This window comes from Vidua macroura, chromosome 3 (genome assembly GCF_024509145.1).
Source record: "Vidua macroura isolate BioBank_ID:100142 chromosome 3, ASM2450914v1, whole genome shotgun sequence".
NCBI classification, from domain to species: domain Eukaryota; kingdom Metazoa; phylum Chordata; class Aves; order Passeriformes; family Viduidae; genus Vidua; species Vidua macroura.
In genome coordinates this window covers 65,867,218-65,892,276 of record NC_071573.1, presented here as the reverse complement: position 1 = coordinate 65,892,276, position 25,059 = coordinate 65,867,218, and the positions used below count along the sequence as shown (strand labels likewise).

At 37.6% G+C, this 25,059-nt stretch overlaps 1 protein-coding gene across 1 annotated transcript in view; it reads right to left on the bottom strand.

Moving 5' to 3' along the window:
* The window catches only part of CEP85L (centrosomal protein 85 like), a 92,032-nt gene extending 68,176 nt beyond the window's left edge, over window positions 1-23,856 (bottom strand). Inside the window, exons 1-2 of the mRNA XM_053973293.1 lie at window positions 23,802-23,856; window positions 20,497-20,658 (exon numbers count right to left, since the gene is read on the bottom strand). Coding sequence (XP_053829268.1) covers window positions 20,497-20,658; window positions 23,802-23,856 — 217 coding nt within the window. The remainder of the gene's footprint in view (window positions 1-20,496; window positions 20,659-23,801) is intronic.
* Between the last annotated feature and the right edge of the window lie 1,203 nt (window positions 23,857-25,059).

Here is a 25,059-nt window from a genome sequence, read left to right as displayed (position 1 = left end):
CATTCTCTTGACATGCCTTTTGCATATTACTTCAAGTTTACTATGTCGAAATATGAGGTGAATGAAGGAAGGAATCTCTGCAAATAACTCTCTTCCAAAGAACACATGAGAACATGCATCACAGAAAGCTGTGGCAGAAAAGGAAGCACTGCAGACAAAGCAGGGAACTTTTCAGACACTTAGCAAGGTTTGTATGAGAAAGAATTCCAAAACATTATCTGTTTATAAGGTTCTATGTTTGAACAGCAAGGAACTAATATAAAAGAATAACTAACAAAAAACTTACTAGAGGAAAAACGCAATACTAACTAAAGTTAATTTTAAATAATATTAAATGCTAAAATACTTACTGCCAGTAAAATATCTATGCCTTCAAAGCAGAAACAGTCATGTGGTATTTAGAAGCAAGTCCAATTAATGTCAACAGGAAAAAAGAAGGAAGTTCACTGCCTTCCACCATCACCATCACTGTACTGCCAGTATCAATCAGAATTCTTTTACATAAGATGTGGGTTGCAAACTCCAAGTCAGTTCTACTTTGTTTCACATTAATTGTATGGGATTTTCTGTAATCTACTGTGTTACATACCAAAGGAATGCAAGTTTTACCTAAAAACTCACTAGTTTTAAGAGGTGAAGGAATTTAAAAGCTATGTAACTCACAAATAACTTGAACAGCATGATGCTGAATAATATGAATGTGAACTTAGAAGGTTGAAGTTGAGATGGGATTTTCAAGAACTGAAAGCAATTTTTTTGCTTTTAGGACTTTTTTTCAGATGAAATACTGGTAAAGCTACTATCCCTGAGCAATGTTATTATAAAGAGATGGAAGAAGGAATAAATGGTATGACAGCCTCACAGGTCTCCTACAATGTACAGATATCAAAAAACACTACAAGACAATTTTAGAGGATTTTTAGTAAGTAGAGGAGAAAGCCATGTTGGAAAGAGTAAAAGCTGCACTCGTAAGTACCAGGATGGCATCCACACTTACGCAAGGAAAGAAATGCAGAGGTAACACTGAGTTCCAGCAAATGGTAAACAGCTTCTTAGACATCCTTACAAACAAAGGGAATGCTATGTACATATGAACATATTTGAACAGAAATATCCCATCTAATTTATTAAGACCTGGCCATTTGGCATCCATCTTCCTTATTTTTCTCCTCTATGGTTAATGAATTTGCTTTTTCCCCTCTTGTGACTTCTCATTCTTTTCCACGCTCTTCAGGCAAACGCACCTTCTCCCATGTTTTACAGAGGTGATAGGGTAACAACAATCATACTCAGAGTAAGTAATGAGGACAACACTCTCAATTTGCAAATAATACAAAAAAAGGGCAGTGAGAAACAAGTACGTTCTAAAATTTATTAAAGCTTTACAAAAAACTGTCACTGATCAAGAGAAAATTATAGTGCCTCACTGAGCAAATGAAAAATATTTACTCAGAGAAAATAACTTGTATTTCCCTATTTATGCATTATTCACATCCTGTTTTCAGCTTGCCATGTAAAAGGTTGCCTTGCTTCACTTAAGAGTTACTGGAAAATACAGTATTTTCCCTAGAAAACAGTACTGACAAGGAATGTGCCTTATAGGAGCTACTACTTTGTATTAAGTTGCAGTATTTCTGTACTGAAATACTCTTTCACAAATCCGCTCTTTGATCAAGTCTCATTAGGGCACAGCCAACACTCACCAGCTTTATTTAAAGAGTGTTGTCCCATGCTTGAGAGGTCATCCCTGTACCTTAACATCGGGTTCCCACCACAGCTTCTGAGATAGCAGACCTGGCAAAAACCTCATTAGCAAAGTTCTTAAGATTCTAGCAAGGAGAACACACAATGAAGTAACACAGTGGGCCACACCTTCATATGATCTCACCTTAGCACTACAAATCAATCTCTGTATTCCACATCCCATTTCAAGAGCCAAAGTTCTTAATTCCATCACTTAATTTAGATGACAAGAGGCAATCTGAGCATCTTCCCAAAGAATTTCACAGGGCTGATCAAAACAAAATCACTACCAAAATGAAGCACACAGAGATATAGTATTTGGTTTTCTGATCCTACATGATCAGTTAAAAAACCACTAAACGGGAGACAAGCTCTGTAGAAAGTGTTAGTTTACTCCTATGTGCCACTGCAGTCAGATTTGAGGTCAAAGTTCTCAGTACTAACTGATATTAAAATATATTTGATAGAATTACCTGTCATCCAAAACACTCCTCATTAAAAGTTAATACACATTCCCCTGACTTATATAGCTGGTTTGGGTTTCATTTTTTTTTTTTTTTGTGCAAGAAAATACTGGATAAAATGATCCACATTCTGCTTTAAAATAAACTTCTTTAAACTAGCTGTTTGGCAGCACCAATTATAAGACTTAAATAATAAAATTTTATATTTTTCGTTTCAACAAATGAAACTTAACAAAAACTTCTAACATCAGTTTGTGTTTTGTGAAAGTTGACTTCAGAGAGACTGCACCAAGGCAGTGCCACAGTTTTTGATAAGGGAAAACAAATACAAACTCCACAAACAAACAGAAGGCAAGTGCATGTGAGTGGTACAGTAAACCTGAGGTCTTAACACTCATTAGGTATATATATGGAGAGAGTAAAAAGAAAATCCCTAAGCCCCCAACATACCAGATACACACCAGGTATATCTGTCCTGCCCAAGGGATCTAGCATAACTGGTATTTCAGGACACAAAAAAAGAGTATGCCTATTAATATTTCTGTGAAGTGCCAATTTACCCAGTAATATCTAGGCTAATAATACTCAGATGGGGAATCCACAACTCCAAAAGAGAAGCATCTTCGAAAAAATTTAGTAACTTCTACTCTTGAGCCAGATCTGGGTCAACTTAGCTCATTTAAATGAAACCCAGATTCAGAAGATGATATAACAGGGGACTGTAAAGGAAAGTAGCAGTGTACAGAGGTGAGATGCTGCCACTCCAAAACAAAGGGAGGCATCGGTCCTGTGCAACAAGGGCAGCTCTGACAAACAGGCACACATTTCAAATAGCAGCAGGCAAAATTTGTTTTACAAGAAAAGATTATTCAGCAGAGAAAAATAAATTACAGCAAAGTCAATTACTGCAAGATTCTACTATTGTTTTCCCTACTCTACTCAATTATTCCAGATGCCAGTGGTAGAGAAATGTGAAAGTACAGATTCATCGAAAGAACAAGTGACAAATACAATACCACGGGATATTTAACTGAAGCAGAAAAATATTTCACAGATTTTATCTGAGCAAATAGTCTAAAGCAAACAGCAGGTAAGCCCAAGAGCAAATTTTTACTCCATATCAGTCACTGAAAACAAGTTATTTATGACTGCTATTGGTCCAAGCTTGCAATGGCCATCAGCTAAATTAATCTGTAAAGAGAAAGGCTAACCTAACTTACATAAAAATCTCTTTAGATGAGAAAACTGAGCATGTTAAGATAGAATTGTCTTAAAAGAATTAACTTGTTTTACCAGAGTACAATAAACCTTTTGATTTATGCACTTTGCCTCTTCAACCAAGAATATCACAAACACACAGTCAAATATAATAGTGATTTCTAGAAATAAAACAGAATAAAGGATGCTCTGAACAACCATTTTCAAAAAGTTAAACTTTCCCAGCAGTAAGTGACACACACAAAGAAACATCCCATCCTCAATATGTTCTCTTGATGTGCCTCTCTACATTCAGCTTCAGCTTTGGTGCTATTTTGCTGCCATACATGTATAGCACCTGAGAGAGAGAGCAGTGCTGCAGGATGTTCACAGGCTGCCATAGAGTGGGACAACTCTCTTTAAATAAACCACATGTGAGTACATGTGAGTTACATGCAGCTGGCCACCACAAAATAGCAAAAAGTATTATGCATGCTCTATGAAAAAGAGCAAAAACCAAGCAAAATTTGAAACCCACAGCATCTATCTTCTCCAACCATCTACAAGCTATTTTTAAGAAACAGTTATATAACTAAGTAGAACAATTTTTAGATTAACAGGTTCTATTTTCACCCCCCCAGATAAGAGGATAAAGTAATATTCCAGGACAGCAGTCACGTAAACAGGCAACTTGATTTCGTTGAAACAGAAGCATGAGTGAAAATCTATACTGCCACAGGGAGTTTCTTTTGTAGTTGGTTGTCTCATTTTTTAGAGGTCTAGATCTTAACTTGCATTTGCCCTTTTATGAAGGCCATTTACAGCTTCCAATTGCATTTTCCAACAACAAGCACTTAACAGTGAAGACATGAAGAAATCAAATATCCCCCTAGGACCTTCTTTAAAAGTAATGGCTAAAGGGGAAAAATACTGTGGATGCCACAACATATCTGTTCTCCTTCTTTTCTCTATCTGCAAGATACCCATGCCACAAATACCATCTACTTCAACAGCCATTAGATACCACTTCTTGCTGGCATTATTTTTTCATCCCCAGCTAGGGATGATTCAAAAAAACTAGAGTAATTTAGCCCATCAGAACAGAAATCCACCCCTGCCCTCCAGAGGGGGATAATTCTAGGTGTTTTTGTTCTCTGCAAGAGAACACCCAGTACCAGGTACATACCTACCCTTTCCTATACCAAGACAGATGCAAGTTGTGCTTTCTCAGTCTCCACAAGCAACTTATTTGTATTATCCCAACTCTCTAACTTGCCTCTGATACCATCCCCTACAAGAACATTCCCAGATTAGCTACGCTGATACCTTTCAGCAGCAGAACTACCTCACCTAAGACGTCAAGGGCAAGGGATGTGCAAGTGAAGTCAAACTCACATGAGGAGAGTTAAGAGATGCTCTCTAACACAAAAGATCAGAGCAAAACCTGAGGGGTCCCAGAGAGCACTATCACTCCAGAGAGTTAAAACTCTGTGGTTGACCAAGGTATGTATCAATACCTCACATTTTCTTCATAACTACATGTAGAAACAGAGTCCTCAACTTAATGTTGAGTAACTTTAGAAGGTTAAATCTGACTTTAAATGAGACTGGAGTTTCTGTTTATGTTTTTGAGATAATTATCCACTAATGCCAGTTTAATCCCTCTTTCTACTAAGACTTTCTCTTGAAATAATTAAAACTAATTAAATATTAAAATATTTAGATTCAACTGGTACCTGTTCTCCTCACCACAGAGCAGTGGGTCTCTCGGTTCACAGCCCACCAGGAATAGCTCTAAACAGGACCAGCACCCTTCAGTTTTATGCCAGGCCACACAAGTGGGGAAGAGAGAACACACCTTCATTTTTTCTCCCAATCTCACACTTCAGCTGCATTTCCTCCACTGATCTCCCTCAGCTGAGCCTTGCACAGTAATCATTCCCCTAGCTTACCTCTGTATTCTCACTTCGGGAGCCCCAGCCTGAACCCATAATCATAGAAAAGAATACTTTAGGTTGGAAAAGACCTTCAAGATCATTAAACTATGCAACTATTAACTGAGCACCACCAAGTCCCACACTAAAGCCATGGCCTCAAATGCCATATCTACATGTTATCTTTTGAAAACCTCCAGGGATGGTGATTCAACCACTTCCCTGGGCAGCCTGTTCCAATATCTGACAGCCCTTTAATTGGAAACTCTTCCAAGTATCACACAGACTTCTGTACAATTAGAACACATGTACATCACTCAGATGGAAAAAGAAGTCCTTTAACAGGCAGAAGCAGGTGCTGTGAGCAGCTACAGCAGCAAGGCTGCCATGGGTCCAGTGAGGCAGGAGGATACTTCTTGCTGGCCTTCACTGCTTCATAGCAGGACTGTCCCTGTCTGACTCCTTCCTCCTGCTGCAGACCAAGGTCAGCCCAGGTCGCCAAGCACAGCCAGCCTGCCTTGCTGCAGCACTGCTGCTGCTGTGCACCTCTTGGAAGCACTTCATGGGCCACAAGCAATTTACTTAACACACTCTGGGAATGCCTGTATCGAGCAGTAATCCCTTCCAAGGGCCAGAAATCATCCCCAGCAACCCCAAAAGTTCAACGGTTACCTCAAGAGTAACTTAACTCACAGGGGAAGTCTCTCTCCTTCAGATGCTGATCCCCAAATGGTAAAAGAGATGGTAATACGTTAAGAGTAGCTAATATTCAACTGGAGTAGGTCTGTCACAGACCTAGCAGTCAACTTAATTATTTACTAAGATTTGGGGAAAACCCCAATAAGAAATTGGGGAAATTTAAATAAGAAATTGGGGGAAAGAAAGAAAAAAAAAGTTAGTAAAACCCTGTAAAGTAAATACAGAAAGAAGTAAACTACAATGTTGCAGAAGCAGCTTTAGCACACTATTTTCTAACCTTTATATTCCTAGCTTTGCTACTCTACCCTTCATTTACCATACACTAATCTCACCTTCCCTTAAAGTTTCTTAGACACATCAGGGCTTTGATAACAAATTAACAGCCTACTCCACATGTAGGTCACCATCTGGAACTCAGATCAGGTCACAGAGGATTAACTTTAAATTGGATTTTAGCACAGCTCTATAGCCTACAGAAGTGACATTTTATACTTCAGAAATTAAATATCATTATTGTATTTTCCAAGTGAAGAACAGGAGACAAACTCTTACAACAATTAAACTTTACCTGCTTCCTCCCACTGCTCTTTACACTCAGCGGTACTGGCTACCCTGGTTACGTTTTTAAATTTCACAAATTCAAGCAAAACAAAGTAGTAATACTTTGGGGAAAAACTTAGGGGAAAAGAGTGCAAGACCCACCTGGAACTCCCAGCATTTTCCTATAGCAAGATTCTTATTACTAACAGAAACATTTTTAAAGCCACAGTGGCAACAAGAAAATATTCCATCCCACAAAACTGATTACACTATAATAAACAGATGTGGAAAACCCTTTGTTTTCATGGACCACTTGGCTTTCACTGTTTTGACCCCAGGTTTTAACATTCTATTTTTCAGGCATACCTCTGGAGCCATGGTACTAAAACTACTAGTAACAGAGAGTTGTTCCAATTCTAATACAGAATTTACCTACTGCAGAAAACAAAGGAGAGGGATTCACAGTTCTGTACTGCCCATAAACAACTCTTCCTCCAGGACCCCCAATCTTCACACACCCTGAGGACTTAATTTTAGGTGTTTTTTAGAGGACAGTTTGAGCAAAAGTAAATGTTATGAAGGTGAAATTAAGAGCGTTAATTCTGAGGGTGTATTTAGAACCAAATCTCACACTCTTCAGAGGATTTCTGTACTGTAAAAAACAAGCTTCCACTCCAGAAGGGAACTATTACTTCCTTATATGTCCATCCACAAAGAAGCCATGAAGGATAATTTTAAAGGCTGGAGAGAAAAAAAACCCAAACTTCATGCATGCATCAATTCTTAAGAGTATGTTTTCACTGCTAGTAGTCTGTCTCTAACATAAAGACAGTTCTATACTATTAAAATGAATCTGTATGTGACATTTTTTAGAAGTATCCTGAAAATTAAAGGCCATTTGTACCCTTTTACAACACTGGCTGAAAGATCTGATTTTAACTATAACCAATGCTTAAATAAACTGATAGTGAATCAGGAGAGAAACACATAATGACCAGTAGAGTCTTTTATCACAGCTTTTCCTACTGAAGAGATTTAGCTTTGTAAAATTAAGAGCAGTTTAGAGCTTCCCCATTCTTTCACTGGCAATCAATTTCTAAAGTTGTTTTTTCCCCCACTTCCTATGCCAAAAGGGTTTAGTGCCCTGACATCACAATGACTGGGAAAATGTTATGATTAGCACCCTAATTAAATGAAAGCAATAAATTCAACTAAATCATAAAAGTAAGAAAATATGAGTAATTAATTATGAAAAATGCTTTAACAGAATGTTTCTTATCCTGAAAGACCAGAAGTTCCTTTGCCGAATTGTATATATGTCAGGCACCATTTGGTCCACTGAATTCATCCTCCCTGGAATAAAAACACACTCGCTACAAATTATATCAGCAGTCTCAGATTAAAAGACTTGATCTATTGTAGATAATAGAGCTCTAACCCAACTACAACTTGGATATTTGAGATGATTTCTGTAGTCATTTAAGATAAAACATGCTAAAGCATTCAAAACAAAAAGAAGATGCTATAACACACACAGACAAAAGAAGTTGTCCTTTCTTGGTGCAGTTTGGGATTTGATTGCCATAATTTTAGAAATCAATCTGGCAGCTCAATTCCCAACAGTAAAATTTATCTAGCACCTGAATAGGGATGCTGGTTCACTGCCAACACGCCTCCCTGAGTACCCATGGAATCTCCAGCACTACTCCAGCACTACTGAACATAGCCCATCATGCTATCACATGACATATCACATGACATAAAAACTGCAGCTATTTTAGGTGCTACTACCTGTACTGCTACCCAGTTTTAAACTTTATTTAAACAGAAGAGTGGTTCACTGTTCACAGACAACTAACAAGCTTGAACACAAACAATCTGAATTATATTTTCCTTCAATGGGTTTAGCGATCACTTCTCTCTGCTCCCCAGGATACTTGAAGACAGAGGGTTTTATGCCCTTTTTGTCTTCTGCGACATGCACAATTAAAAGTACAGAGCAAGAGGTGGGAGAGCAGAAAATGTTTCAACTGCTGCCTTTGATAATGGAAAGAATTCAGTGTTTACAAATTTATTTCCAGTTGTTGGCTCATACATTTGGATATTTATAGTACTTATCACTATGGCATCCAATCACATTAGCAGTGCTCTGATCCCCACAAAGAAAACAAAACAAAACTGTTTCTTCTCCCCTCTCCAGCCTATTAAAAAACATCTCAGTTAAAGTATTGGTAGCACAGCACAATTTAGAAATTAGAAATAGAACTCTTTTCAAAAGGTAGACTCAATTTCAGATCTTATTTTTTGATTAGAACAAGCAGGGACCAAAGTCTGTCATAAAAGCTGGTGTGGTAGACATGACACCTGATCTCTGGTTCTGAAATAAAGTCAGTTCCATAACGACTAGCTAAGAAAATCTGAATTGCATGCTTACAGAAAGCATTTAAATTAAAAAAATTAAAATTAAATCTGTCTAATTATGTTAATAAGTGAAGTCATCTTCCACCCCTGAGAAACACAAGACAGTAATTTTGCGCAATGCGGTATCCAGAGTGTTCATCAGAGCTACCCAATAGCACCAGTGAATCCCTAACATAGCAAACTGTAATGGCATTCAGCCCACATCCCAGGATGAAATCTGAAACTCTGCAAAGGGTAGCAATTTTAGAAGCTACACACAGATCTTCAATCCCCGCTGAAGTGGTGTAAGGTTATTGATGATGCACTTCAGCTTCAGAAGAGAGGTCAACACAAATGATTTTTGATAATCAAAACTACCGTGCTTCACCTTGCACAGAGTATTTTTATAATTGCACACTGCTTAATTCCCTTTTGCATCTTGGGCTAACACTTACAGGCAAATTAGACACGATTACAATATTGAAACAATGAAGTAGCAGAAATAACTGTATCAATCATGATTATAAACACTGAATGCAAGAATAGCTTCTTAAAAGAACCTCCAAATATCTTTATTTACCCTGTCTTTTAGTAATGCACTTTATTTTAAGATTTTCATTTATATCTTTGGTAATTATAGGTCAAAAACATTAATGATGTTGGAAAAACAAGCATGGTAACTGTTATGTATATATATATATATATACACACATATATATATGCAAACAGAAACTCTTGTATAAAGCATATTAATAAATCTGTTTATATAAGCATATGTAATAAAATAAACTTATTTAACCAGCCTTACAAGTCAGTAAGCCTCAGAAGATACCAGGAAAAAAAAAAGAAAAAGAATTCATACTTCTTCAAGTCTGGTATCAGACTTCTGAAATACAGAACTCCACCAAGAATATCCTGCTCCATCAAGTCCCACACTTACTTCTCAATAGCTGGAATAAAACCAACCCATGTAAGCATCAGTCTAATTAATGTTCTTTAGTTTTTACACTAAATTAAGGGTATACTACTCTTATGGGAGTACTGTACTCCTAGAACCACACAAACACGAACTTTTGGCCGAAGGCACATGTTTTATTAATTCTACTAACTATGCTACCTGCCAGAACTAACTAAAGTAAATATTCATATATAGTCATAATATTCCCACCTACTTCTGAATTCCCATTTCATTCCAAAACTTCAGAAGTATATAATTAAGAGACTATGAATTTTTCACATTCCTCACCTCCTTCCAAAATAATCCATTACAATTTCCATTAAGGATTAAATAAATGTTAATTTCCATAAAAAATTAAATTCCACTAATGGGTAAACACAAAACCTTCAATTTTTGTTGTTCATTCATCATGTCTACATACAGACCACTTCTTCATATTCCACAAGAAGGTTTGGTTACATCACTTACTAATATCATTCTAAATACATAGAAAAACAATGCAACTATCCCAGACCTTATTTCACAAAGGAAAATAAGGAAAAAAGTCAGCAGGAACAGAAGGAAGAAAGTACTACTGCACTATCCCATAAAGATATTCTAGAAGCTGAAATACTACCGGCATAAATCATGGACCGTTCCTTCTTTTATTTACATAACATACTGTTCTTTTTAAGTGAAGATCCTAGTGTTACAAGAATTGAGCCATTTGGAACAGCAGAAATTACAGATTTTAGAAGAGGAATTTGGCCAGAACAATCTTATAGTAGTTAACTTTTTTTTTTTTTTTTTGGGACTGACACTGAAAAAATAGAAGAACAACAAACTGGAGCAGTTGTGTATATAAAACTAAACCCATGTGGGCCTACTGTACTGAAGTCCTCTGTTATAGCCTCCTCAGTGTCAACTAGTAAGATCATCTGAATACCTGATCAAGTGAGAAGGCTGTCATGTAAAGGCCTGAACGTGGAAAGCATGTCTATCCTGTGGGCTGCCTGAAGCCAGATTTGTTTTCTCCCTTTTCTTCCTGAACTCCACTAGGAGAGAGGAGATGGGGGAATAACAAGACCTGAAAAGGAATACCAAACTGGGGGACACTGATATGAATTGAGGAGTGAGAAAGCAACCTAAGATCCCCTTCAGACATGTCCCAGGGAGAGCACGCTTCCAGTTTTACAGAAGCCATGAATCACTTCACTCAAAATCCTTCAGAAGCTGTATTAGACAACAGATATCCAAGCAACCAACCCAAAAAATTGCACTTGTTTTCACAGAATCAGAGAATATCTTGGTCTGAAAGGGCCTCAAAGATGATCTTGTTCCAACCTCTCTGAAGTGTGTTTTCTTCACATGAGATTTTTTTTTTTTTACCATGAGCATTTTTTCTCCTAGTCTAAATAGGGCATAATTGTAAAAAATCAAAATTTCTGCATATCTTATTTGAATTCTCATCAGTCTAAATTTTTTTCAACTAGACTTTTGTCGACAAAGATTTCTCTAACACTTGAGGAGAACCACAACCCCATTATGGATGCCCTGGTGAATCCATTTCCCTTTCTATGCACTCTGAACATATTTTTAGTTCAGTTTTCTAGCTGAGCTAATTAGAATTAAAACCTTGCCGTCACTCTCAACAGCAAAGTATGACTGCATGCAGATGGCTGATGCAATGAGAAAGAAAGAAGTACTTTTAACCATATCACCTCTCTAAAGAAAAGCTTACTGCAGAAACACCTTTCACCCAGTTAAAAAGTGCCTGTTTCTTTAGAATTTTTATGTAAGATAGAACAATAAACTATAATCCTGTCCTGAATCTCTAGGTACTCCTACAGAACAAAACTTACAAATGGGAAAACTGAAAACCTCCTGCCAGTTCATACAATAAATGCCATTGTTGAAATCAACCAAGAAAGACAATTCTATTTTTGAAAATACAAAATATTTTAGCCTTTGACAGGGATAGACTAATCACTGATAGAAAAGGATGGGCCACTAAGAGTTTATGATAGTTATACAAATGAAAAAAATACACATAATACAGTCTTCTGATTCAATGACCAACATCAAGACTAAAATCATCCTGTATGCTTAAGAATAGCAGCCCAAACACGTGGACACATTCAATTCAAGATGTCTCAAAATATATACATGTATTTAAACTCTGGTTTATAGTCTTTAGACTTGAAACAACAGGAGACAATATGAACTGGTATACAGTTTTGGCCAGAAAAAAACCCAAAAAACCAAAAAAACAATAACGATCCACTCTCATACCTTCCACCCACCCCCCCCACCCCCAAATACATAAATGTGAAACAGTTAAATTAGTTACATTTATTTGACACACTATTCCTGGTAGTAGCAGAAAAAATAAGGGCCAACAACAGAAAAACTATGGCTTGGTATGTTCTGATTGGACATCAGGGAAAAATTCTTCACAAGGACATCTTATAGCACTGGGACAAGGTTATTCAAAGATGTTGAGGTACCTGGGAAGGTTTTCAAGAATCAGAAAGACAAAGCCAGGGCTGACCTGGTCTATTTTGGTGATGATCCTGCTCTGAGCATAGGGCTGGAAACAGAAACCTCCTGCAGTCTTTTCCAAACCACATCTCTAAGATTCAATAGCATGAAAATATGCAGCGCTAATTCTTTCCCCAGGAGGCTAAAATTCTTATTAATTTTGCATTTAAAATATCTGAACTAAACTATTCGTTTCCTATTTTCACATGAGGGTAAGCAGTGGCATTTAAATTATCAAATACCAGTTGAGCTGCAAGGAGTCAACCTACAACCAGGTAGAATTTCACACTGGCATTCAGAACTAGGTGTGTCATTTATTTAAGAGATGACTGCCATGTCATACTTGTATTATTATCTGGAAAGATGAAAGAAATTTTTTTCCACTTCTATCCCTTTTTCAGGGCCATATTATCAAAGGCATTATGTTGTCATGTCAAAACAGGAATGCCATTTCTTCTGGGACACTAAGCTCATGGAAAAAAAACCCAGGAACCTCTGCAAGTCATTCCGTTTGTTAGCGACATCCTTATAAACTTTCTAGTCAATGCCATAAGAGTTTAAAAAAAATCCAGTCATATTGGAACAAGGCATAAATTGTAATGTAAGAACAGTTAACATGGAGGAAGATGCTAATTTATGTTTATATCATTCATAAATGTAACTAATTCCTTCCAAACATATTTCATTTAATTTCACCACTTTTTCTATTACAAGGATTAACTGCCGGGAAGAACAGCAGCACAGAGAACAGGGAACAGAAGAGGGTGCAATTCCTGAACATCACAGCAATTCTGGAAATTAACCAAGAAGAAACTGACATATAATTAGAAAGGTTACTCCAGTATGTTTTCCGGTTTCCAGTGTTATTACAAAAAACTTAGAAAGAGCTGCAAAGACGACTGGTGTCAGAGACATTTTTCTGCATTAGAGGGAATAGAACACTGCCTTTTTTCCAGCCAATCGTCTTTCTGCCTTTAAGGACAGACTTCATTTTATTCTTACAAAAACACCTAAGTTGCTTTCTAGTTTTTTTCTGATCTTGCTACTTAACAGACATTTTAAAAACAATACACCCATACACAGAAAATACTGTTTAGATGTATACAACCAACATTTCCTACTTGGGATGCCTCAGAAGTGTTTTTCTGCAGACAAAGCTTGAGCATTCACTACAAAGCTATTTGTTGCATAAGTTGTATTTACTTATATAAGCCGAATAAGGCATAATCTTTTTAACCTATTGTACAGGATAACTATGCTAGAACATGCTCCGGGGCAAAGAAGTGACCTCTGTGCAGCTGACAACACTTCTACAGTGCTTTCATGACTGCCGCTGACACAAACACAGTCATTGTCATAGCAAAATCTTATCTGTCAGCCCTCTAAGAGGAAGACAAAAAAACCCAAGAGATTTCTTTCGCCATGTTTTGCACTGGGAAAAACCCACACCAGTTTTCTTTCTAAGTTTGACGGGGAAAGAAGCATTTAAAATGGCAAAAAGGGAAAAAGAAGAAAAAAGCACCGTTATAATAATAGTAATTGCTTTTAAAACAAACCAATCACAGTTCTCAAAGGAATTTAACATATCAAAAGCAACAAACTTGCACATATTCTGCCTGAAAAAAACAGGGCAGCTGTTAACAACTACCACTCAAGTGAGGTTATTGCAAACAAATGCCCCATGAGCAGACAGGCAAGCATTCCTGAGGCTTTACCCCTGCCCCCTCGATTACCAGTCCCCACTATTCAAACTGCTTCATTCTACCCCAAACCTGGGCTAACTGATCAGACTTGTCGTTCGCTGCATATTTCTCACTTCCTCTTACAGACTCCTAATTCCCATTATGTGAAGAAAGTCAGAGATTAAGGAAGTGAGATGGAGTAACCATGCTTCAGGTACAAGTGGTCTCTGCACATTGTTCTTCCTCACTGCTGCTTTTATGCTGCCAAAACTGATACTAAAACTCCATCTGACTTATCACAGGAACACAAGCAAGGCCCTGAAAAAGGTTTTCTGTAACAATGAGCTTTTATGTTCTACTTCAAAGGGAGCTTTTACAGAAATTACTTATTATCAGTACACTGAAATCATGGCTAAAATAAAGGGTGTCATTAAATACATTAACTGGACTTTACACTAAGAAAAAAAGTTTCATCTGTGCATACATTATAGTAGAAACAGGTCTGCTGAATAAAAACTAAGAAAGAACAAAGTATAAGCCCTCTGGAAACAGTCTCGTTAAACTTTTAAAAACCAGAGATTTACAAACTTTTCTATGGGGGATACAAATAATCTGCCCTGTCAAGCCCCAGGCTAGAACTCCAGGCAGCGGCAATGGGTTTTTTCTGACTACAAGGAATTTGTGGCCTACCCCAAATGCCTACAGTCTCTCACTAAGTGCACTATTCTGTCTATAATGGAAAGTATTAAAAATGAGTGCTGTGATTTCTTCAGATAAGGCTGCAAAGGCTACTTGAATATGTGCATTAAATACTGACTAGCTACAGAATGTTTCCAGTGTTCAAAGAAAAATAGTCTAAGGCTACAACTGTTCCTCTCTGTGGCTTTTCTGAAACTGATCTCACTCCTGCTCCCCTTAGTGAGATCCTGAACTCACTGAACTGCTGAATGCAGGCCAGAAAGTCTTCTTTGATATTATAGTAACAAGGAAAAGTGAAAACTCCTCTCTGAAATCTCTCAGCAAAGATGCATAATGATTGGCATGCCCAGGTGTCACGATATTAACCTAAGTACAGGTGAGAGAATTGTATGATGCTCCTTGTTTTCCTCATCAGAATGCCATGTATCCACCATGCTCCAAAAATGACATTAAAAACATCTCCCTGATATTTCACCTGAGCATGATGCAAATGACATGGAGTTAGAGGCAGAAATTGTAGTGTTTAGCTGTGAGAGTGGTAATTTCCTTCACAGCAGCCCCTATGGTGCTTGTTTTGGTAACACAGCACCGTCTCTGCTTTAGCTGAGAAGCACTTACACGGCACCACGGCCTCTGCCACCCCAGTGAGGGGTGCACAAGAGGCTGGGAGAAGACACAGCTGGGACAGCTGACCTGAAATACCAAAGACATTCCATACTATATAATGTCATGCTCAGCAATGAAACTGAGGGGCAGGTTTCTTCCAAAGTATTTTTTGTTCATGACTGGCTGGGCATCAGTCTCCTGGTGGTGCTTTTACATAACAATGTTCACTCGTTTTTTCTTTCATTATTAAACTGTCTTTATCTCAACCCTGAAGGTTGGGAATTTTTTCTTGTTTTTTTGCCCTTCTGATGCTCCCCCCAGTCCCACTATTTAAACATTCTGGTACAACTCAGTGACATAGCTCCAAAATACATCATATGAGAGAAATTACTTTTTGCACAGTAACCAAGAGAATGCCACTAAATTCTAAGTAAGTAGAACTTATTCTCACTGAGTTATTTCCAATTAGAATAATGGAAGTTATTTTTCTCAGAAACAACTACTGATAGCTGAAGGCAAAATGCACCAAGTTCACTGTGCAGAACACTCCCACTAGCCGGAGAGAAGTCCTGCTGGTATTTTTTTATGTGAGTAAAACTGAGCATACTGTAAGAGCTTGTTCCTATGGAGAAATTATCACAAAAGAAGGCAAAGTATGAAGTTAAAGCAGCAACTATTTCTCTCTCAGAACATTCATGTATGAAACTAGTTTGGTTTAGTTCAAGACAGTTTCAAATTCAGAGTACATCAGTTCACATGGAGTATATCACTGTTGCTTGAAGCAATTTCTCAATCTTATTTTAGTGGGAAATTATTAGCATAATTTTTTCCTATTCGTTAAATCCTGGGAATAGGCAACTAGAATCTAAAACAATGCTTATTTTTTTTTTTTAATCCTAACCCCCCCCCCCAAAATAAACAGCCAAATTCTGAGCATTCATCTTTATATTCCCATCAGCTATACAGACACTTCATTCTAGCAAGCCATGGCAATACCACTTACAAGGACTAGAGACTAATACAGGCTTAAGTGCAGTGCACATTTCTGATTGTCAGGGTAGATAATATCCAAGTAACACAATAACTCTGACTCACAGAGGGCTGGACATCGCTTCATAATGTGAAACTTGGCAAGCAGAAAGGAAGGAAACAAGGAAAAATGCTTCAAATATGATTATTTTCTACCCTCCAAATAATCAAGCTACTTCACCAAACATATGCCAGTACTTGCCAGGATCCAGAGGCATAGAGATTAACTTCAACTCAATTAAAATCAAGAACTTCTCTGAAAATCCATCATCTTCCAAAATTACAGAACACAGTAGACAGTGAGCACTGCCAGCAATCAAGATCTGGGATCCTTGTCATTAATATCCTAGTGTTATTGCACTTTTGTGATACCCAAACCGATAGCACAATCTAGATGTCTGACCTACGCATTGTCAATCCCGTTATCTTTAGCAGCAGAAGAAAACCCTACGCAAGATGCTTCATAATTAAATTTTGCCTCCTGAAATTCAGTTCTGCCTTTCACTATATTGAGTATAGTTATTAACTTTTCTTTTTCTCCTTAATGAAAAAAACAAAAAACAAAAAACAAAAAAAAAAAAAAAAAAAAAAAAAAAAAAAACAAAAACAAAAAAAAAAAAAAAACCAAAAAAAAAAAAAAAGCACTAGAATACCATGCTTGGGACCTGCTGGAAGAAAGAGTACTTGAAAGAGCAAAAAGAGCAAAACCAAGTAACTTTGATTCTGGTTTTCCATGTTCCCTGGCATATAAAGAAATGCTATAATTCAATTGAAGTAATTAGGGTTTTTTAATTCCTTAAAAAGATAATACATTCCCTTAAAAATGATAGACAAGAGACTCCTCTGAGTCTCATAGCATTAAAACAAGTTCCTATTCTATCAGCTAAGCATTCCAGAGAAGTTGCTGGAGGGTTGTTAGAGAAGGGGGTTTATTAAACTGGCAGAACATCAGCTCCTAAAAAAGTAGTAACTGATTCTCTGCATTCAATCTCTTTTCTTCTAGGAAAGCAACATTCTATGAATTTTCACACTATTAGTTTACAACCAGAAATATTAAATCATTAATTGCATGTAACAATATGGGAGAAAGAACTGGGGACTTTCCACAGCACAAGCTTATCTAATAAAGGAAAATGTTCTGGTCTGCAAGAATCATGGGCTCTGTATCTTACCACATTAATATCTAGCTCTTATTTCCTCCTGTTCTAAAAGGCAAAACTCAGAATGTGCACACGGGAAAGAGCTTTGCTGGGGTTTAGAGACCACTTAATTTCTGCCCAGTCCCTGATTCTCTAATTAGGTAACCCAAATAAAGACAGTCTCAAAAATACTTAAAATACAAACTTCGTATTTCTTCTGTAAGTGCTACTGAAACAATGGTTATATACATGTATCACAACAATTGTTAAAAATGAAGTGCAAAAGCTCATGTCAATCCAGAAGAGGACACAAACTGACAGGAAACAAATTAAAAACCCCAAACACATTAACTGTAGTTTAAACAGATATAAAATACCTTTTAATCTTTAAGTTAAGAGCACTCTGAATTAAATGTGTCAGATCTACCCAAACTAACATCCCCACATTTAAGGTTTATAAATTTCTGTCCTCAGCTCCCACAGGGCACATCAACATCATGCAATTTCAGCTCCATTGCCTGTTTCACTTCCTAATTTTCCTACCTTTGCACAACATAATATACAATCAACTGAATACATTTTAACATTGAAAGTTTCTTTCTCCTGTCCTTGTCAAAACCCATCTCCCTCCAGATGACACAGTTTTGAGCCAAACACAAAAGATACTTGTCTTTTTTTTTAAACCCTGCATTTTCAAAGGGAATGAATGTGCCCAAAATAAGTATGCATAAGAAGATTAATTTGAAAGAACACTTAAGATGTTATGAAAAAATCCCATTAAAAATTATTTTAAATGCACCTGCAGTCCATTCCCTGCATGAGTGTATTTATTAGCAACTATATATCTGTACAAACAAACTCAGGTGCAACCTTCAGAATTAAAGGAGATGTTAATGCTAATTCTCAAATTAAGTTTTTTATTTTTAGTGGGCATAACAGAAAGGAAATAGCAAGGCTACAATTCATTATCTGAGCACCGTTAAAAAGTGTAATAATCTGCCAACTTGTGAAAAAAATTCCCCTCTGAAAAAGCCCCAGGAGCTTCTGCCCAAGCATCACATCGATAGCAGATGGCCAGCATCAAGTCTGCAATTACCAGTCTGGCCTGACAGTTCCACAGATGATAATGATACTCTTTTCTTTTTGTGGATGTGTGCAGGGGGCAGCTTGAGAGATGCAGACAATTAGGTATCATAGGCAACAACCCCTTCCACTAAAAATATACATATACAACCAATTTCCAGGCCTGTCATATGATTCCTCCATTAATCTTCATTTCACCATTAGGTTTCCCTCCTTTTTTCTTTAACACTTTCTTTTCTGCTACTTAAAAGTTTTTCAAACAAAGTGGTGGGAAATGTATAACATTAAGGATGCAGTAGAACTGACCATTGTAAAGCACTGCCAAAGACAAACCTCATGAACTATCTATTGTTGCAACCTTTCCCCTCTTTATTTTACTCTGCCTGCCATCACAGTCTCCCCCCACCCAGCCCTGAACAGATTATTCTCATGCTTACAGAGGAGAATAGAACATCTGATGAGGAGCTGCTGTTTCATTTCCTCTCCTTCATCCCACCCCTCAAATGGGGAAGCCCTCAAAAGGGGGGAGGGGAGGGCATGGTTCTAATTCAAATGCTGCATCTTAAAATACTATTGTGCAACATTTGGCTGGGAGTGATTAAAGCTGTAAATAAATACACACCATGAGAATGCTTTATCCCCCCTACGTCTCTGGGGGAAAAAAATATCAAAAAACTTCTGCATTAACAACCATTTACTATTTCAGTTTTACATCCAAGAATTTGAATATCTGAGCAAAACTTTTCTTTTCCCAAAGCCAACAACTGTTTACAAATGAAAGGAAGCAGAAAGCAAGTTATGAGCTGACAGATGCAACAGAAAGAGGGTGGAAAGGATTTTCTCATGTGCAGAAGAGGCCTGACAGACTTAACTGTGGCATTTGGACCTCTCCTCAGGAATGCTCAGACCTCCAGAGAGCCTTCTGTCTTACACTGATTCAGCATTCCTTACTTCATTTCTACTAATTCTTCCTGTTCTTCCTCATTGCAGCTACCCCTTTTGCAAAATTTATCAGGCATAGAAAGATACTAGAGAAAAGTATGTCACAGTACTGGTGTCATTCATTATCTGCCTTGAAAATCTTACTGGGAAGTAAGTCAATGCAAGAAGAAAACCTCAGTTTTTACTACAGTCTAGTTCTCTCTCATTCCAGCTTAATTCCAGTGACAGGTTGCATAGGGAAGGTGACAATACACTGCCACTGTAGAGGCTGTACCACTCCCTGATAAGATCACCTTTGACTGATCATGATTTAATCCAAACTAAGTTCTGACAAATTTTAGATACTGTTGATTCTTCTCAAAGATCGTTAACTATGTGTCAAATGCCATGCAATAAAATGAATTCCTTCCCACCAGAAGTGGAGATGAGAAGAGACAATATGCTTTCCTCATGGCAAGATGAGCAAACTTTCTTTGCTGACACACACAATGAATACCAAAAAGCACTGTCCTTTTATCAACTCCCTCAAAAGTTTCTGCTTTTTCCCCACTTGTTTATCAAGTGGTCTAGTACAGGACATCACTCCTCTGTATAAATCTGGCACTTCTTGCAACTGTAATTATCAAAACATTATGTAACACAAGCACCCCCTTTGTGGCAGAGATGCAAGTTAATGCACACAACTCATGTAGAACTAAATTAATCAACCCTCACCAAAACAATTACTTGGCTCCAGCAAGGAAAAAACTGCACGCGCTCAACAGCTTTGCAAAAGTATGGTTAGCTTGTGAAAAACATCTACAAAACCCTTTGGATTGTTTCTCTCTCAGAAACATATAAAACTTAGCAGTGTCAACTCACCTTCCACACTGTCAGAACAGGAGGTACCAATCCCAGTGTCCCCACTGTCAGAAGCTATGCTGTGTCTTCTCACAGGGTTGTTTTGACTGCTTGATGAAATCGTTGAGGACTGCCACAGGGATTCAGTACCAGGTAACCATCCCACTGAGGAATAATCCGAGCCTATAGAAGAGAAAGCCAGAAGTCTGTCATTGGAGATACAATACAAAAGTCAGCAACAAAATACCTGTCAAGATGAAAACTGAATCTTATGTTTCATAGAGAAAACTTGAGCCAGACTGTGCATGTGTCATGGCAGTTTTGGGGGGTTTTTTGGGGTTTTTTTTGGGTTTTTTTTGGGGCTTTTTTTGTTTGTTTGTTTGGGTTTTTTTGTTTGTTTTTTTTTTTTGTTTGTTTTTTTTGGTTAAGTAAAATCCTTTTGATAGATTAAAGTTTCCCCAAAATTCCAACACATGTATTTTTACTATTTTAAACTTTTCTTGCACTCTTTAACAAGACACTTATCATATGATTCCTAACCTAGAACTCACTCTCAATTCACAGAATTTTGCATTGCAAGCCTTCAAATATAAAGCAATTTTAGGACAGAAACCAGTGGAAGATTTGGCCACAGAGATACAGTCCTTTTCTACTGTGCATAAACCACATGACCTAGGTGATAAAGCCAGCAATGAAATCGTCAAAACTATATCTAAAGTAATTCCTTATGTAGCTGAACACAAGCTGCCTTTGTGAGACATGTATCCATCTAGTGGTTTGTTGCATTTTGGATATTTTTTTAATTTAAATAATGTTAAAATATTACATTTTAAAACACAATTCAAAGCAGCAACTAGTTCCTCTGTTCAAGGAGTTTTTAAAGTAGGCCACATATTCTCACAGCCAACCTCAAGGGAAAATTTATCAGAGTACAATCCCAGAAGACCATTACAATTTCCAATAGCCAGTAACTAAATCTGAGCATTGTTTAAAAGCAGAATACTGATCACCACATTCATACTCTGAGCCAGCACAGGCACATAAAGAACCATGGAAAAAAGCATAGCTGCTCTTCATTTATATATAATCACATACATACACCCCCTCTAGCACTTAGCTTTGTATAGCACTTTCAGCAGGAAATGATTCATGAAGAAGTATCAGCTCACATATAATGTCTCTTATGCTACATGAAATTATTTTTAGATCATTTAAACACTTTCAACAGTGTCCATCTGAAGTCATAAGAGCAATTTGCCTCTGCAAGGACATCTGCTATTTCCAGCTGTACTTGTTTTCCAGTAAATTAAATAGTTCAGAAAACAATGCAAAAATTAAATATGTGGGTACATATATAACCCCACCCCTCCATACATGAATAGATACAGGGCTCCCATACAGCAGCCAAATCACCAGACCTAGTAGCCGGAGTGGTGACAGCTGCTTGCCAAGCCATTTGAAAATTGAGGAGCACAGTAAATACTTACAAACTAAGTTCCTTACGGCATGTCCTACTGAACTGTAACATGACATCTAAAACAAAATTGTAGGTAGGTTGTTGAAGGCCTTAAATATGCCTGTCCATCTCATTTGCCACAATTTCATTCTCCGTTGAGATTACCACCTCTTCTTCCCTTTAGCACATTTGCCTACCTTTTCTCCCCCTAATTCAAAATCACCCAATTCTCCTTCCCCTTCATTCTACTTCAGCCATATCTTGTGCAATGTATTTCCTTCTCTTCCTTAAACTTAGTTTTGCCTCTCCAGAAGTCTCTTTAACTATTCCAGTGAGTATCTTTCAAGTCCAAGGCTGAGGGGGAAGAGCAGGGGAGCCAGACATGAACACACCTGCCCATGTGGGTGAGTGGAGAATACCACTCCAAGTGTCATCCTTCATATCACTCTCTCTGTGTCATCATCTAATGTACTCAAGTGTGACAGTTTTGCATACAGCTAGTGGGAAACTGGGACATTTCTTCTTCTTTTACCATCCAGCACATTTTTTACTAATACTCTGGCTGCTTTGGGAATAGCAATTTTACCACACTTGCCTCTGAACAGGGCTACTTTAAAGAAGAATTCCACTTCATCCCTCTCAAGCTGCATCTAGCTATTCCAGCAAGAGTAAAACTGACTTATGGAATGCCAAGCTAATTAAATCAGGACAGTTCTGATTTAGAAGACATTTAAAATACATTTATAGAAGAGAAATTTAGATTGATTCACCCTTTATTATGTCATTTTCCACTATACAACTCTTTGGTGACATTTCAGCTATTATGGCGTTACACAGGTATTAAAAGAAATGCACCAGATAATTTAATATGGAGTAGTGGTAGCATTAAAACAGTATTAAGTGTCAAACCCTTCATATCCCTTAGAGAAACGCCCAGCATGTGAAACTACAACCATCCACACACAAACACCCAAAAGGGAGAGTTACTTTTCACTCTGGCAAAACTTTGAGGAATAAAAGTTAAAAATACCACCAAATGAGAGTAACTTAAGAAAGTACTTTCAGGAGTCACGTACTCTAACCTTCAGCTGAAAGCAAGATAATTAGATCAAACTACTCGGGCTCCCATCCAGCTGATTCTTGAACACCTCTAAGGACACAGATTTCACAACCTCCCTGGTCCCTTCAGCATTTTACCACCCGCCACTCTAAGAAAATTTTCCAAACAACTCGAGAGTCTCTCACGTTCCAAATACATTGTTGCAATATACCCCAAAAGATGCAACAACCCAGCGCAACTAGACTCAGTTAACAAACAGGGTTAACGTACTAGAGGGGGAAGATGGTCATTCCCATTGGGATCTCTGCAGGTACTGTAACTAGAGAAAGGAACAGGCACCACAAAACACCCTGCTATAATCTATTTTCAGCTTTACACCTACACACAGCCTGGGGACACACCAAACCCCAGGTGTGTCCTTCAAGAAATGCTTTCTCTTTGTCCCCTGACATTAAGCATACTCCTTTTTTTTTTTTTTCCTAAAAAGGATAGCTAATGACATAATCCAGGAGTCTACAGTTTTTAATGTTTCATGGCACATCCACACAATTGTGTTACCTTGCAGACCTAATGAGATTCTATTTCAAAGAAAGCCATTACAAATATGAAAGTGTCTACATGAGAAAGTGAGTTCAGTCAGCTTTGAAAAGCTGTATCATAAACAGCCAAATACAAGCACCAAGACAGTAGAAACTAACGCAAATATCAAGCCTGAACAGTAAGTAACCCATAAAATAGGACCTTATAGACCTCATTAGTCCAAGACATTATTTAAAAATTAATATATTACTTTCTTTATTTGAAACTCACCTTCTGAGCCAAGTCCTGAGGAATCCCCAATTGCACCCCATTCTATGCTCCCCATCTTATTTTTGGACAGCTCTCTGCAAATGCATGATCTTTCACACGGCAAACAGCCTACACTAAAAGAACCAAGTGTAAAAGGGGAAGGAGTCCCCACACTGCTCAGCCAGCACACCTGCCTCACCCTGCTGCTCTGATCTCAAACCTGCTAATCAACAGCCAGTATCCATCTGCCCAAAGTACAGAGTGGTGTAAGAAAAGCAAGCAAAAATTTCTAATCCATATTTGTGCTGCTGAATTGTATACTAGCATCTGTCTATGATCATTCTTGACTGGGTTAGAAAAATCTACCTTTCATGGGATTCACTAGGAGAGAAAAAGGTAGTGCTATCCTACCAGGCTGCAATTTCCACCAACAAACATGACAAAATACACATAAGATCACAAAAAATCTCAAAAGAAGCCTTGTTTATACAAACGGTTGAATGCCTCCTTAAATTTGGTCAGTTAAATACACCAACACAGTCCTCTGTTTCCAGCCTAGGCATTTAAAACAGATCCCCTTACAACTAAGTATATAAAGGGCAGGAAGTAAATTATTTATTAAAAGGGAACAGTTGTTGAAATTTCACTCCAGAAAAACATGTATCTTTTTCTGTATGTTACAGAATGCTGTCATCTATTGCTGACAGAAAGACTCACAGTTAATTCTGGATCATTACCATGCCTAATTTCAGTGGCATGCACAGATCTCCTATGATGTACATACACAAAATAATAACATTACTTTCTTTACACTTGGTTCCTAAAATACCTCTAATATGCTTGAATGTAAAGATTATTATTTTAAGTGACAGCTATGATACTGTTATTTTACCTAGACACTGAATGGAAAGCAACAGGAAAAGACTTAACTGGATTTCACAGCAGATACATCCTGAACTAAGAATACTGATTTTTCTATTCCACACTATGACTGACATGGATTGTGACCAGAAGTGAATCACCCATGACAGCCAGTGCAAATTTATACAGTCAAAGGATTCTGAAGAAGATCTCTCTACAGTACTATCAAAATTAACTACGTGAAGCTCATTCTGGTCATCATGGATGTGACCAGGCTGTACAATCGTATTTCACGCCAGGATGGCACTGAAGTCTGCCCGAAGCCCTTTCAAGGAGAGAGTCAGCATTCAGCCCAAAGACACTGCCACAGTTAATTAGTTTACCCTCACCATCTGTACCTTTACCCAAAACACTGCTA